This window comes from Coregonus lavaretus (assembly GCF_964263955.1).
Source record: "Coregonus lavaretus genome assembly, chromosome: 40".
NCBI lineage: Eukaryota > Metazoa > Chordata > Actinopteri > Salmoniformes > Salmonidae > Coregonus > Coregonus lavaretus.
The window spans coordinates 618,072-632,533 of record NC_140027.1 but is presented as its reverse complement, the minus strand read 5'-3'; the positions used below and the strand labels follow the sequence as shown (position 1 = coordinate 632,533).

The 14,462-nt window shown below is 45.2% G+C and overlaps 1 protein-coding gene across 1 annotated transcript in view; it reads left to right on the top strand.

Annotated features, from left to right (window-relative positions):
- Positions 1-1,528: 1,528 nt before the first annotated feature.
- Positions 1,529-14,462, top strand: part of LOC311113425 (sodium/potassium/calcium exchanger 3-like) — a gene marked incomplete at its 5' end in the record, with an annotated part of 48,080 nt that continues 35,146 nt past the window's right edge. The window contains 2 exons of the mRNA XM_084156636.1: positions 1,529-1,727; positions 5,820-5,951. Of these exons, the coding sequence (XP_084012762.1) occupies positions 1,529-1,727; positions 5,820-5,951 (331 nt within the window). The remainder of the gene's footprint in view (positions 1,728-5,819; positions 5,952-14,462) is intronic.

The following is a 14,462-nucleotide window of genomic DNA, read 5'->3' as shown; positions in this document are numbered from 1 at the left end:
ACCACATCTGGGTCGCGTCCATGGCAGGTTTGGTTTTGTGTGATGTCTGGCTTTTGTTTCTAGTGTATTTTCTCATGACAGTACAATGGCATACTTCCTTCTGTAGTCAGGTAGCTTATAATATACTAGTGTGAGAGGACAACCCTTTTGAGACATAAAGCATTATCTTTCTTGTTTTGTTGCATATTATGCTACTTTTTTAAATTTTTCTCACCACCTTTTGTCACCTCTCTTTACTTTTTCTCTCTCTTTCATTCTCTGGTTCTCTCTCTCTGTCTGCCTCTCTCGCCAGTCCTTGCCTCAAAGGGTTAAAGGAGGCACAATGAAACCTAGTTGCCAAGAGCCCTAACCACTTTTTCCACTCTTGCTGGAAACTTTCCAGTGCTATTTATAAGAACTCAAACCTCACAATCAAGAGTGACTGTTTGCCAGAATTAAGATATTATCCTAAAATTATAAATATCCTAGAAACATGATTTATTTTCATAATTTATGTGAATAACCTAATATAATTTGCTTGGAGGAAAAGTTGCCTTATTTCATTTCATATTTTGTGAAGCCTTTCACTAGGCTTGTTTATTCAAAGCATGCATGTCTAATGATAATAAATAATGTAAAAGTTAGTTATATTGCCCACTGTAAAGTAATCACAGTCCATCTTATTTGATGACATAGATAGAAATGAATGTAAAATCCATGAGCAATGAATTCATTGATATATTATGTAATGTATGCATAATAGGCTATAGCCTACTCAAATATTCAATAAGGTGGCCTTGGCACAAACAACTTTTGAATATATGTTTATGTTAACTTATGTAATTCAGCTATCATGTACTAATGCCAACATCACGCAAAAAACCTTTCCAAGAAGAGGGTAGTGATAGGCGTGTACCGAGTCTCTCTCTCTCTCTCTCTCTCTCTCTCTCTCTCTCTCTCTCTCTCTCTCTCTCTCTCTCTCTCTCTCTCTCTCTCTCTCTCTCTCTCTCTCTCTCTCTCTCTCTCTCCTCTTCTCTTTCTCTCTCTCTCTTTCTCTCTCTCTCTCTCTTCTCTCTACCTCTCTCTCTCTCTCTCTCTCTCTCTCTCTCTATCACGCTCTCTCGCTCTCCTCTCTCTCTCTCTCTCTCTCTCTCTCTCTCTCTCTCCTCTCTCTCTCTCTCTCTCTCTCTCTCTCTCTCTCCTCTCTCTCTCTCTCTCTCTCTCTCTCTCTCTCTCTCTCGTCGGACAGCATCCAACAATCACATCACCATACAAATCAGTGAGCAATCTCGCAGTCGCATCCATGGAGCGCTCCTGCCGCCTGTCATATATTGCATGAGATAAAAATGTAATATGACATAGAAGCAAGAAGCCCTGGCACTTCAAAAGGAAAACAAACCTTGCAGTCCACACCTCAACACTCGCGACTTTCCAACGATACCGACTTGAAACTTTTACGGAAAACAAACCTTGCAGTCCACACCTCAACACTCGCGACTTAACAACGATACCGACTTGTAACTTTTACAAGACCCCCCCCGGCCGCTACATGGACGAGGAAGAAGCCGCGGAAAGGATGCCTCCAGCCGGCGTCCGACCTCGGAATCGACCGCCACAAGTGATGCTGAACCAGAAAAAGATCAAAGCGAGACGGAAAAAGCGGAAGGAGTTGGTTTTGATCCAAATATGCTTGTTGGGAGGGATGCTTCTCTTCGTCAAGGGGTTCTCCTACCTAGCAGAAAATTCAGGTGAGGGTAGGCTTATCAATTTACCCCTCTGTTGGGGGATGGAATGCTGAAGTGGGAGTTCCATATGGCTGTAATGTAGCCGATAGAGTCCATTGTTTTGTTACCATGTTTTGTAACAATACAATGTTACATTGATTTCGCACATCATGCAAATTGTGTTTAACTGTAGGCTACTTTAGAGTTGTTCTCATTTTTCACAGTTGTGAACTGGACTGGAGTGTGGTCAGGGGCGTCATGCACCCCCAAAATCTGAGGGGGCACAGGGTAGGTGAGGATGGATATAATATAATATGCCATTTAGCAGACGCTTTTCGTCAGAAGCGACTTAGTCATGTGTGCATACATACAGGGGCTAGGCACCCTGTCCTGAAGTTGGAGGTTTTTTCATTTTTCAAACACCTGAAACAGCTTTTTTCCTGCAATCTAGAGCAGGGGTTTCGTTCTGAACAGAACCATTATTTATTTTCGCTCCGTTCCACTGTTCCGACCTGCAAACATAAAGTTCTGAACCAGTTCCAACCAAAAATAGTAACGCTTTATATCGTTCCTTTCTGTTCCTTTTTAAAACTTTGAAAAAAATGTTTTTATATATATATATAGCTCAACATTAAATTACTTCACCAAGCAGTGCGGATAGAGCAGTTTGCTGTGGAGCGGGTCAGCGATTTAATCTGTATAGGAAAGTAGTTAAGAGCAAATTGTATTTTGACGCAACAGTATGGTTTAATCATAATGAAAGACACACACACACTGTGCTGCATGTCACAGTGTAGAGCGTGCGATGCAACTGACGTTTTGAGGTTGAGGATGGAGGAAGCTTGTCTTGAAGCGCTGGGCATCTTGTTATGACATTAATTATCTGAATTAGGCCCACATAATTATACCTATGGAGGAGTGGCTTTAAATGTCGTTGAACTTCCGAGTTGGTTTAACGTTGGACCAGCACAAATATTAGCTAGCTACCTAACAAGCTTGTGTGTGCAGAGCAGCACTAGAATTAAAAACACGTTTACCTTTTTTGTAGTTAATAAATCCAATGTAAACGTGATAATTATAGGATCCTTAACTAGCATTGAAAAGTCCATCCATTCTTCTCTAATTAAACATCTCTCCCTAATTTCTGAATCACTCTTGTAACGTCAGTAGGCTACAATAACCTATGCTTCAAAGAGGAGGGGCAGGTAGCCTACACACACACGCACACCCACTGGCAAAGATTTCCAGTTGCCAGGCAGACTCTGGAATAAGTTTGAGCAATAGAGTGAGGGCTTTGCATAGGCGCTATGTTGTGATTATTTTGGGACTGGGAAGATAGCCCTATTTGGTAAAAGACCAAGTCCATTCTATGGCAAGAACAGCTCAAATAAGCAATAAGAAACGACAGTCCATCATTACTTTAAGACATGAAGGTCAGTCAATACGGGAAATTTCAAGAACTTTGAAAGTTTATTCAAGTGCAGTCGCAAAAACCATCAAGTGCTATGATTAAACTGGCTCTCATGAGGACCACCACAAGAATGGAAGACCCAGAGGTACCTCCGCTGCAGAGGATAAGTTCAATGGAGTTACTAGCCTCAGAAATTGCAGCCCAAATAAATGCTTCACAGAGTTCAAGTAACAGACACATCTCAACATCAACTGTTCAGAGGAGACTGTGTGAATCAGGCCTTCATGGTCAAATTGCTGCAAAGAAACCACTACTAAAGGACACCAATAATAAGAAGAGACTTGCTTGGGCCAAGAAACACGAGCAATGGACGTTAGACTGGTGGAAATCTGTCCTTTGGTCTGGAGTCCAAATTGGAGATTTTTGGTTCCAACCGCAGTGTCTTTGTGAGACGCTGTGTGGGTGAACGGATGATCTCTGCATGTGTATTTCCCACCGTAAAGCATGGAGGAGGAGGTGTTATGGTGTGGGGGTGCTTTGCTGGTGATACTGTCTGTGATTTATTTAGAATTCACGGCACACTTAACCAGCATGGCTACCACAGCATTCTGCAGTAATACGCCATCCCATCTGGTTTGTGCTTAGTGGAACTATCATTTGTTTTTCAACAGGACATTGACCCAACACACCTCCAGGCTGTGTAAGGGCTATTTTACAGAAAAGGAGAGTGATGGAGTGCTGCATCAGATGACCTGGCCTCCACAATCCCCCGACCTCAACCCAATTGAGATGGTTTGGGATGTTTCGGATGGCAGAGTGAAGGAAAAGCAGCCAACAAGTGCTCAGCATATGTGGGAACTCCTTCAAGACTGTTGGAAAAGCATTCCAGGTGAAGCTGGTTGAGAAAATTCCCAAGAGTGTGCAAAGCTGTCATCAAGGCAAAGGGTGTCTATTTGAAGTATCTAAAATATATTTTGATTTACCACTTTTTTTGGTTACTACTTGATTCCATATGTGTTATTTCATAGTTTTGATGTCTTCACTATTATTCTACAAAGTAGAAAATTGTAAAAAATAAAGAAAAACCCTGGAATGAGTAGGTGTGTCAACTTTTGACTGGTACTATATATATATATATATATATATTTTTTTTTTTTAAACAGGACAAATCTGAGGGGGCATGTGCCCCCTGTGTCTATTTGAGGAAACAATATTGATCAAATGTTATAATTGCAGGAAGTCCTATATGCCACTGGCACAAATTGGTTTAAAAAAACATTAAATGCGTTGCAGGAACCTTAGTAAGTTCAGGTAAACTAAATTACAATGGAGTTCATCAAATGGAATTCATCAAATGTTGACCTTGAACAAACAAACGCATTCATGTGTCAGAAAACTATTGCCTATACAACTCCTGTAAAGCTGAAATCAGGGCAGAGTACCCAGGGGTATACTAAAAACACTTCTCCAGGTTACAGAGAGAGAAAAGCTGTCCACTCCTACTCTCTTCCTCTCCTACTATATACAAAGCACTTTAACTTTAAAACAGCTTGCTATTCAAGGTCGACGTTTGCTTTTAGTGAGCTGTCACTTATATCCCATTGAATCTTCATTACAGAACAGGGACAGAAGGCTTGGTGCTTGTATATGAATATTCATATTTCATACTCATGATTTGTGCATCACTGCTATGTCAGTGTGCGCATCCTGGTAACGAAAGAATGCAATGCAACAGGGACACACACTACTGTGTGTGTGTGTGTGTGTGTGTTCAAACCGAAAATGACACTACAGCTAATGCATTTCTCCACATCCCATTGTGTGCCTGTCTGTTAAACTCTTAATCAACGTGCCCGAATATCAATTAATTGTGTTGATTATTTATGATCCACTTAATGAAGTGTGTGTGTGTGTGTGTTATGTTCTCTGAGCTTAGCGAAGAAGTACTCAACGCCTTTCAGGAAGTGACATGTTAGTCACTGGTGCGTTATGCTTGTTATTTCTGTGTGTTTGTATGTGTGTGTGTGTGTGTGTGTGTGTGTGTGTGTGTGTGTGTGTGTGTGTGTGTGTGTGTGTGTGTGTGTGTGTGTGTGTGTATGCATGGTCTGTGCATGTGTCTGTGTCTTTGAGAGGAGGTAAGAACACATTGAATGTTGGCACGCAATTCCCTTTGCCCGCTGCCTGCCTTGTGAGTACAGAATCAAAGGTGATGATGCCCGGTGGAAAGTTCAGCCATGCCTCAAGGTCTAACTATAGGACAATTGAATGCCTCTGATTTTTATTCAAAGCATTTCTCTTTTGTGTCTGTCAGGCATGTGGTCAGCCAGCTAAAAGGGTTACAGTGGGTTTAGCGTTGTCCAAAGAAGAAAATGAATGAATCCTGTGCCCTGTTTTTGCCACTAGATGTGCTCTTTATTCAGAGTGCATTCATGATTAAAGTGGCGTTTTGTGTGATTCAATGCAATGTATTCTGCCCCCAGTCCTTTCCCTTTGTTTCATTTCTCAGTGCATAATAACTTGACAAATATAACTTCAACATTCTCCAAAGACACTGACATAAAAGGATCCTCCTCAGACTATTACTGAACTGGTCCAATAACAAATGCTCGTTTTCGTTTTGTGTTGCAAAACATTTTGCTTCGATGTGCCCTGATGAACATGCCGTGGTTACCGCTTTTCAAGCCCCCTCTACCTGTGTCTCGTAGGTTATGACATATCCAGCCCCACCACGTATGATGATGAGCGATGGGGAGGCAGGAGGCTGCTGCAGGAGGAGGACACATTGGACAGTAATAGCAGCATGGAGGAGGAGGAAAATAAAAACTGCACTGAACCAGGTAAGAAAATGAAAGAAAGAAAGAAGGGAACGTCCCATTACCCCTGCTCCAGGTAAGAGAGAAAGAAAGTAGGAAGAAAGAGAGCACCCCGTATCCTCCCTCCCTCCCTCTGTGATTCCCTCTCTCCTTATCTTCCCAATCTGGGGTAAAACAGACAGTTGGGTCAGATAGGCTCCCATGAGCCTATGGGACATCACACACAGAGACACACACGGTAGTGTTCTTTCTGGGTGTTTCAGTACTTTTCCCACTTCTTCTCGGTCACATTCTGGGACCCTGTAGCTTTTCTGAAAAGTGAAAGTCCCCAGTTTCCATGGCGACCTCTTATCTGATCATCAACTAGCGACTTGGGCTTGTCTGTTCAAGCCGGCTCTCGTCGATGGATGAATGGGGTGTAAGAATGCATGAGTTACATGTTACACACTGCTAGATGTAATAGTGCTGTATAGAACCAAAAAGGGTTCAATCGCTTGCGTCATAGATGTCCCTTAAATAGATACAACTATATATGTAACTGCTAAGCACCATTATTCTTAGCAGTGTACTTGACAGGTTTAGAAGCGCATTCCCCTACAGAGATAATAAAGTGACTCAAATCGCAGGCTAAGACTGAGTGAATTTGAAGCAGGTCTCTTAGATGTGCTTTGTCATCAAAGTCCCACATCTCTTCCTTCCCCATATGAATCACAGCTGCTACTGTGTTCTTATTGGTCAGCTGCTTACGCATTTATGGACTTTCATCATCATCTTCCAGACCGGTCTATCCTGGATCATCTAGCCCAGTGTCTATTTATAGCCCTATATGGATGGAGGAAATTTGACTTTCAACTCTGTGTGTGTGTGTGTGTGTGTGTGTGTGTGTGTGTGTGTGTGTTAATGATGGGTTAAACTGAAGTTTGGGAGAAAGGAAGAGGGGATGGAGAGGGTTTCACTGAAGGATTACATTGATGTTTGAGATAATGATGACACACACACACACACACACACACACACACCCTTCACCCTTTACCTCACCCCCCACATTCCCCCTCCTTTCCCTCACCCCCCACATACCCCCTCCTTTCCCTCACTCTCTGGTGTGCTAATTAAGCAAAATGGCCACCATCAATCTCCCCTCTCATCCTCCTCCCTCAAGGTCACCCATGTGGTCTATAAAAGGGAGATAGGGGTCGGAGGTCAAGTTATTCTCCTTTCCCTGCCTATTATAGTTCACCTCTCCTTCTCCTTGTTAAAATTAAAGCGAGCGTTTAAGAGGCCAGGACTCTGGGGTGACTCCAGTGACGCCTGGCGTAAAGGCAGAGGTTGAACTAAATAATAACCTCTCCTTTAAAAATGTACCCACACACACAAACACTGTTTGGACTAATAACCTCTCTTAAAAGTGTACTGTCTTTCACCCGTTTTCGTAATTTAATTTGCGAGTCCTGTTCCTGGTAAAGATAGATGTAGTATGTGTTCGTGTTAAGAGTGAGTCATGTGTTGATTTGACCTTTTGGGAAAGTGCTTTTGAGTGGGGGGTGTATGATTGCTTGTATAATTGTGTGTGTCTGTGAGTGTGTTAGTGTACATGTACAGTGTGTGCAAATGTGTGTGTCTGTGAGTGCATATTTTCTTGTTTTGTCTGTGTGTGTTTTTGTCCGTGTGAGAGAGAGCAGCCTGTATGCGTGTCTGTGTCTGAGTACCGGTACCCCTGTGGAGATGGACATGTGTACAGTGCAGGCCTAGATGATGCTCGGCGTGAGCTCTTCTGTAGTACCTGCAGAAAGCTTCTCTGATTTGTTCTGTTCCAACCACCAACGTCCTGCTGCTCCTCCACTTCAGACGGAACCCCTCATTTCACTAACACACACGTGCACGCCCACACACACAAGAACACACATTACACACACAGACACAAACAAACACACATGCCGCCAGAAAGACATGAAATTACCCATAACCCATCACACCCGTCATTACGCCCACCTCCCCTGATTTTAATTGTGGGGACCCCGCTGGGTGGGTTGATTTCTGATGCTTGTTTTTTGGGGGATGAGGAGAGGAGAGGAGAGGAGAGGAGAGGAGAGGAGAGGAGAGGAGAGGAGGAATGTTCAGTAAAAGATTAGAGTAGATATAGGGATAGAATAGGCCAGAAAATAAGAGAGGGAACAAGCCACAGCTATGGGTTCAGAGATTTCTACCCTTCATTATTTTTAGAGGCTTCTGGTGGTGTAGGCGGATGGATGCTCTCATTCTTCTCAGGGACGGGAGAAGATTCCGATGAGGAGGGTTGGATTTGAGGAGATGGATTTGGTGCTCTGGGGTTTGTAGGTAGGGTAATTTGTCCTATGCCCTTCTAGAGCATAGGACTATGTAGCAAAGGAGGCTGGTGGGAGGAGCTATAGGAGGATGGGCTCATTGTAATGGCTGGAACGGAATGAATATGTTTGATGTGTTGGATACCGTTCCATTCATTCCAATCCAGCCATTACAATGAGCCCGTCCTCCTATAGCTCCTCCCACCAGCCTTCTCTGTTATGTAGGCTATTTTCACACAGCATCTTGCCAGAGTAGGGAAGAGATGTGATGTGTGAGATTGCTGAAAGGGCTATGGGGTTGAAGAATAGGTGGCAGACAGACAGAGAAAGAGAGAGACCCAAAGGGTGTGGGTGTTTTTAACACACTTTCATGGCCTTTGATTTATTGCTGTGAGACTATTGGACATCAGACTTGTATAGTTTGTAAGAGAACAACACAAAAGGATGTTCTTAGAACTTGACCTTGTTCTAGTCTTTGAACATAAGTGTTTTCATTAGAACTTGGTCATTCAACTCATCCGTCGAAGGCCAAATCCTGTTAAATTTTAAACGTGATATGATTGAAAACTGTGTTTCTTTTATAACTAATCCTTGTGTACCTTAAGTCCTCCTGTCCTTCATTAGGATACTGTAGACAATTCTATATACATTATGCACACAATCTATAATGAATCCAAAACGTTCTAGACAACTGCATGCCCATATGATACAGTATGTGACGATAGAATGAGAACACAAATGGCGCCGCTGTAGAGGGGACCCAGTGCATGTGGCTGCGACAGTACACTGCTCGCTCCAGGGGTCTCCTTTCCTCCCGGAGGCGTTCAGTCTTCAGCACACACACTCTGTTTTGGCCATGACTTAATCAGGGTTCCCTCTCTGAAGGGTGTGTGCATGCACAGTGTGTGTGAAGGAACGATTGATTAATTGCAGTATGATGCCCCAGATGTCTGCAGAGGTGGGCGATAGCTAGGTAGGTAGGTATGTGTGCGTGCGTGCGTGCGTTTGTGTACCTGTGTGTGTGTGTGTGTGTAGGACTCCTAGCACTTTGCCCCGTAGGCTCACTAGAAGAGATTAAGCTTTGTCTAACTCCATGTACTGTTATGACTTCTAACTGACAGCTCTAACATCGTGAGAAACATCAGTCCTGGGTTCAAATACTATTCGAAATCTTTCAAATACTTTAAGTGTTTGCTATAGCCTGCCAGATGGGTGGGGTGGGCGGTTGCAGTTTCAATTCTAGTGGTCCATTAGCCAGGCAAGCTCAATCAAGCAAAGATAAAGTATCTGAAATGATTTCACACAGTATTTGAACCCAGGTTTGCTAATCATATTCATGTTGGTGATGACCCGTCTATCCCGAGAGAGATTTCCTTTGAGAAATCAACTGCTGGTTATTGTGATGCTTGAGGGGGCTGAGGTTGGGGTTTTCATAATAACATAACAACAACAGCTACAGATGGTGGTTATTTCATAAGTGTGTGTGTGTGTGTGTGTGTGTGTGTGTGTGTGTGTGTGTGTGTGTGTGTGTACTTTAGTGTGCAGATTTGCAGAAGCCATATAGTTATTGCATGAGGAATAAGGAGGAGATCGTTCCTCGTGGGAATAAGACCAATCCATCTCGGTAATTAGCTTAGCAAGTTTCCCCGAAACTGTCACTGGGGTCACCACCTCTTTCTTTGCTTTTATCGTTCTCTCTCTCTCTCTCTATCTCCCTCTCCATTTCCCATCTTTACCTCTCTCTCCCACCCTATCCCTCCTTCTAGCTCCTTCCCTCTCTTAGCAGCTCACAGTTAAATTATAGAACCAAGGATGTTGTCCTACAGTGGAAGTCACTCCACACACCTTTAAAGATTCATCTGAAAGTTAATGAGATGGGAGATTGGGGGGATGTTCAGCGGTGTTCCTGACTGCTAGGAACATCCTATTCCTTTAACTGTTTCCCCAGAGAGGTCAGAGGAGCTTAAAGAAACCTGTATTTTTACATTTTTACACAATCACACATTCCTCTTGAGTAGGTTGAGTAGGCGTAATGCTGTGGCTCAGTGCAGTACAATGAGTGTCCCTGAGTTAGATAGATAGTGCAAGTGAGGCCAGGGATTTCAGTAGAAGATACTGGGTCACGTCAGCACATACCTTTCTCTCTGTGGTGTCGATAGCGTTTCTCCTAGTGATAGTGATGAGTCCTATGCACTATCTTAGGTTAGCTTATTTCAGGTTTGATTAAGATGCTGGGCATTTAAGGTGATACAGATGTAGGATCTTAATTTGATCACTTTTGTTGCTGAGGATTTTCCTGCCACTGCAGGAAATGCAGATAAGCTTGTGATTTACATAAATTCACTGAAAACTCACACTAACACACTGTTATATTAACAGTGTTGCACTTTTCATTTATCCTACTTTTGGCCAGCTATTAGCTAAACCACTGATCACGCAACATTATGGTCTAAACGTTCAAATCCTGTTGCTGCAGGATTATTTTGCTGTGCACAATACTAGTCAATTGAAGCTCCCACATCTGTAGGTTCATGATGGCCTTAATGGTATCACTCGCTCTATATCACCTTGAGCATCCATAGCTCTATCTGTATATTGGAGAGTGGTTACATTTCCCAACGAGATACCTTCCCAAACAAATGACCCGAAGACGGTTCGTTTAAGTTATTTTTAGTCTCTCTCATTGTCTCCCCAGGCGTGTCCAGCTTGGCACGCGATCCTAGTGCCTAACTGACCCTTTTGACTGAGAAAACTCTTCCAAACTGCATGCAAACACACACACACACTTAGCTCCCGGTATAGGTCAGTTGTCACTTAATCTCTGTTAACCCAGAAGTAAACTCTCGTGTATTTTGGTCAGCTGCGTGATTAACTTCTGTGTTCATACCTGTTAAAAATGTAGTGTTCCGGCAAAAACGAAGTCTCCACACTCGCAAAAGGAAACTCTCAGCCAAAGCCCCCTTGTGAAAGAGGTGCTACTGTACTGTCTCTCACACCTAGTTGTCTTGTTAGTGTAACTGGATGGAAAGCAGTTTAAGCACTGCCTTCGCCCAATCCTGAAACGTCCAGATAACCAGTGACGAAAACCCCAAAACCAGAACTAATGCTGCTCATGCATCCCATTCAGTCTCGGCAGATTCTTCGGTCTACACGCAGAATCTGCCCACGGGAGATTTGTTCTCACTTAGAGTGAATTCACTCATATGTCATTGGCTGGGGGTGGATGTGATATGTCAGTTCGGAAGCCCGCTTTGACTTGTCTTTGACTGGAGGGGATGGGAGGGGAGGGGCCCGATGTCATATCGCGTTCAAGGATCATTGATGTCGAATCAAGCAGACAGCTAACAAATAACATCAAAATAATTTTGTTTTTATTATTAATTATTAGAATCTGTTAGGCCAATTCCCACAAGTGTAAAAGTTTATATGGATAGGGCTAAATTGGAATGTTTCTTACAGAAGAAATATGAAAAGCATATGCATAACCACTGTAGCAATTGAAAGGTAACAGTTTGGAGATAATGGGGAAAATGATTAGACCACAGGTGAGCACACAACAGTTCACCTGACACAAGACTGAATCCAAACATTACACTGTTGATTTTATGTGCATTTTACATTTACTGTACTTTTCGCCGGGTTTGTTGATAAGGAAATCTGAAAATACTCTGGATACATTCAGTAACATGATAACACTATCCCTGGAAAATGTGAGGTAGGTGCAACATGAGACAAAAAAATGACAAGGGTTTGAGTGAGAAGAGTAACTGGTGTCTCCAAGTGGCCACTGTGTAGCTGTGACATTGAGGAACTAGAGCAAGCACATTTGTTGTTCTATATCGTGGAGCTCCGCCCCATAGGGGAGCTCTGCTCCTAATGGTTTACCCTCTGCCCTAAGGCAGCAGCAGCCTGAGACAAAATTATGCACACACCTACAGCCAATAGGAGTACAGGTGTCCCTATAAGAGGGGATGCCTCCCCTCAATCAGCCTCCCTTTTTCTTCAGCGACTGGATGACTAGACTGAAGAGCCAAGAAGAGACGAAGCACGAAGACTCAGGACGAAAACGCAGTTGATATTCCAGTCATCAACGTCGTCTAAATGAGCACACCGGGAGATTTCCCCCCCCCAAAAGCTCTTTTCAGAGCTCAGTGCAGATGCACTTCCATGGCGGCCGGTGACCACCACAACTTATGTTTTGTGTGTTTGGGATCCCAGCATGCCAAGGAAGGCGTCTGCAGTCCCCCGAATTGCGCCTCCTGCGCCCTCCTTTCTTTAAAGGAGAGGAAGCAGCGTTGGGCGTTTTTCAGGGAGGACATCCCCCTTGAGGATGTGTTGTCGATACTAGCCTCTGCTTCAGAGGCATCGTCCGACGGCGCAGACTCTGGGGAAGATAGGGATTTTGAGGAAGGGTCTGGCATTCCAATGGAACAGTCGGACCCCGTCCCTCATACTTTCAAGCCCCCCTTTCCTTTGGAGAGCGAGAGGGCTTGTAGTCCCTATAGCGAAGGGGATACGAGCTCTGAGAGATCAGAAGCTCTCTCTTTCGCTGCAGCCTCTCTGAGAGCGGATTTTCCGGGTCTCATTGAGAGAGCTGCTCAACGGCTGGCAATAAGCCTGCCCCCTCTTCCCTCCGCACCAGAGGTTGATATGATGGAGGGCGGTCCTTATTCCAGGCCAAGGAAGGCGGCAGAGCCAGTGGCTCCTGCCATGCCTTCTTTGGCTAGGTACGTTGGAGGCTCGTGGGAGGCACCTTTAGCGGCGCGTTCGCCTGTAAAAGCGTATCTCCCATTCACGAGAGTGGAAGGAAGGCTTTAGGGTCAGGGAATCCCCAGGTTAGAGAGCGCCATGGCGGTGTATCTCGTACCGGGTTCGAGCCCTTGGCCTTCTTCCAAGAAGGCCACGTTGCCATCCCAGAAGGACCGACTCACAGCGTCGCTGTTAGAGAAGTCTTTTGGGTTGGGAGCCCAAGCTGTAGCAGCAGCTAACAACATTGCCCTCTTGGCGGCCTCTCTGTCCCGTTTAACCACGGGTAAGACAGAGATGGCACCGGAGGAGGTGGAGGAGGCGTCCAGAATTTCTGGCGCCATACTCCACCTTACACAGGCGTCCGCAGTCTGCGCGGGGAGATCCATGGCCACTTCGGTGGCCGGGGAACGACACCTCTGGTTGTCATTGACATCCATGAAAGAGGCAGACAGGACGTCTCTCTTGAACGCCCCCCTCTCTGACGACGGCCTCTTTGGGGTCGCAGTCAAAGAGGCGACGGAGCGTTTTTCGAAGTTGGAGGAGGAGAAGAAGCAGTTGGCCAAGCACCTGCCGTTGGCAGGACGACTCGGCCCCCCTCCTCCCCAAAGGCCATCTACCTCCGCCCCTCTAAGTAGACCGGGGTCTACGACGAGGCGGCGTAATCGGCGTCATCCGGCGGCCACGAGCAGCAAGGGAGCGGGCTCGGCCCTCCCAGCAGCTACGGTAGCCCCACTACAGCCGGCGAGGGAGGTGACAAGGACGCCGACCTGGCCCTCCAAGGGAGGCAAGAGGAGGCGTACGTGACGGGACGCGGGGGAGAGGATGGAGGACGCATCGATGGTGTCGAACGTGCCCACTGTTCCCCCCCACCCTTCGGTTGAAGGGACGGGCGCTGATGTTAATGCTTTTGTTGATGTGTTTAATAAAGAGTTGGCTCCACCTGACTTTGTCAAAAAAGAGCCTCTTTTCCATAATACGTCCGAGAGCGTTCAAATCTCACCCTCTCTTCCTTACCACTCTAAGAGCCGTTCAGCCCACCGAGGGTGCGTTGCTGAACAGGCACTAAGAGTAGGTATCCAGAAGACCTCAATCAGGTCGTCACATCACACTTCACATATAAGAAGTGCTTTACATAGAAGGCAGCAGTCCCGGTCAGATTCTGACATGAGGACGCAACCGCTATTTGGGGATGGCGCACTAGTACAGGCTAAGGTCTCCACTAGTACGAGCCAGACCCATGCTGCGTTCACGGAGGGCCCGATTACCGCGGTCACCAAGGTGCCCAGAGTATCGGCGCCCCCAGGCATTGTAACACAGCAGCTATCTGGGGACGGCGCATTATCGCAGACCAAGGTCTCGGTTAATGCGATTCAGACCCATGCTACGTTCACGGAGGGCAGGATTACTAGCGTTATGGGTATAACCAAAGTATCAGCTCCCTGACAGAACGAGCCAGTACTCACCA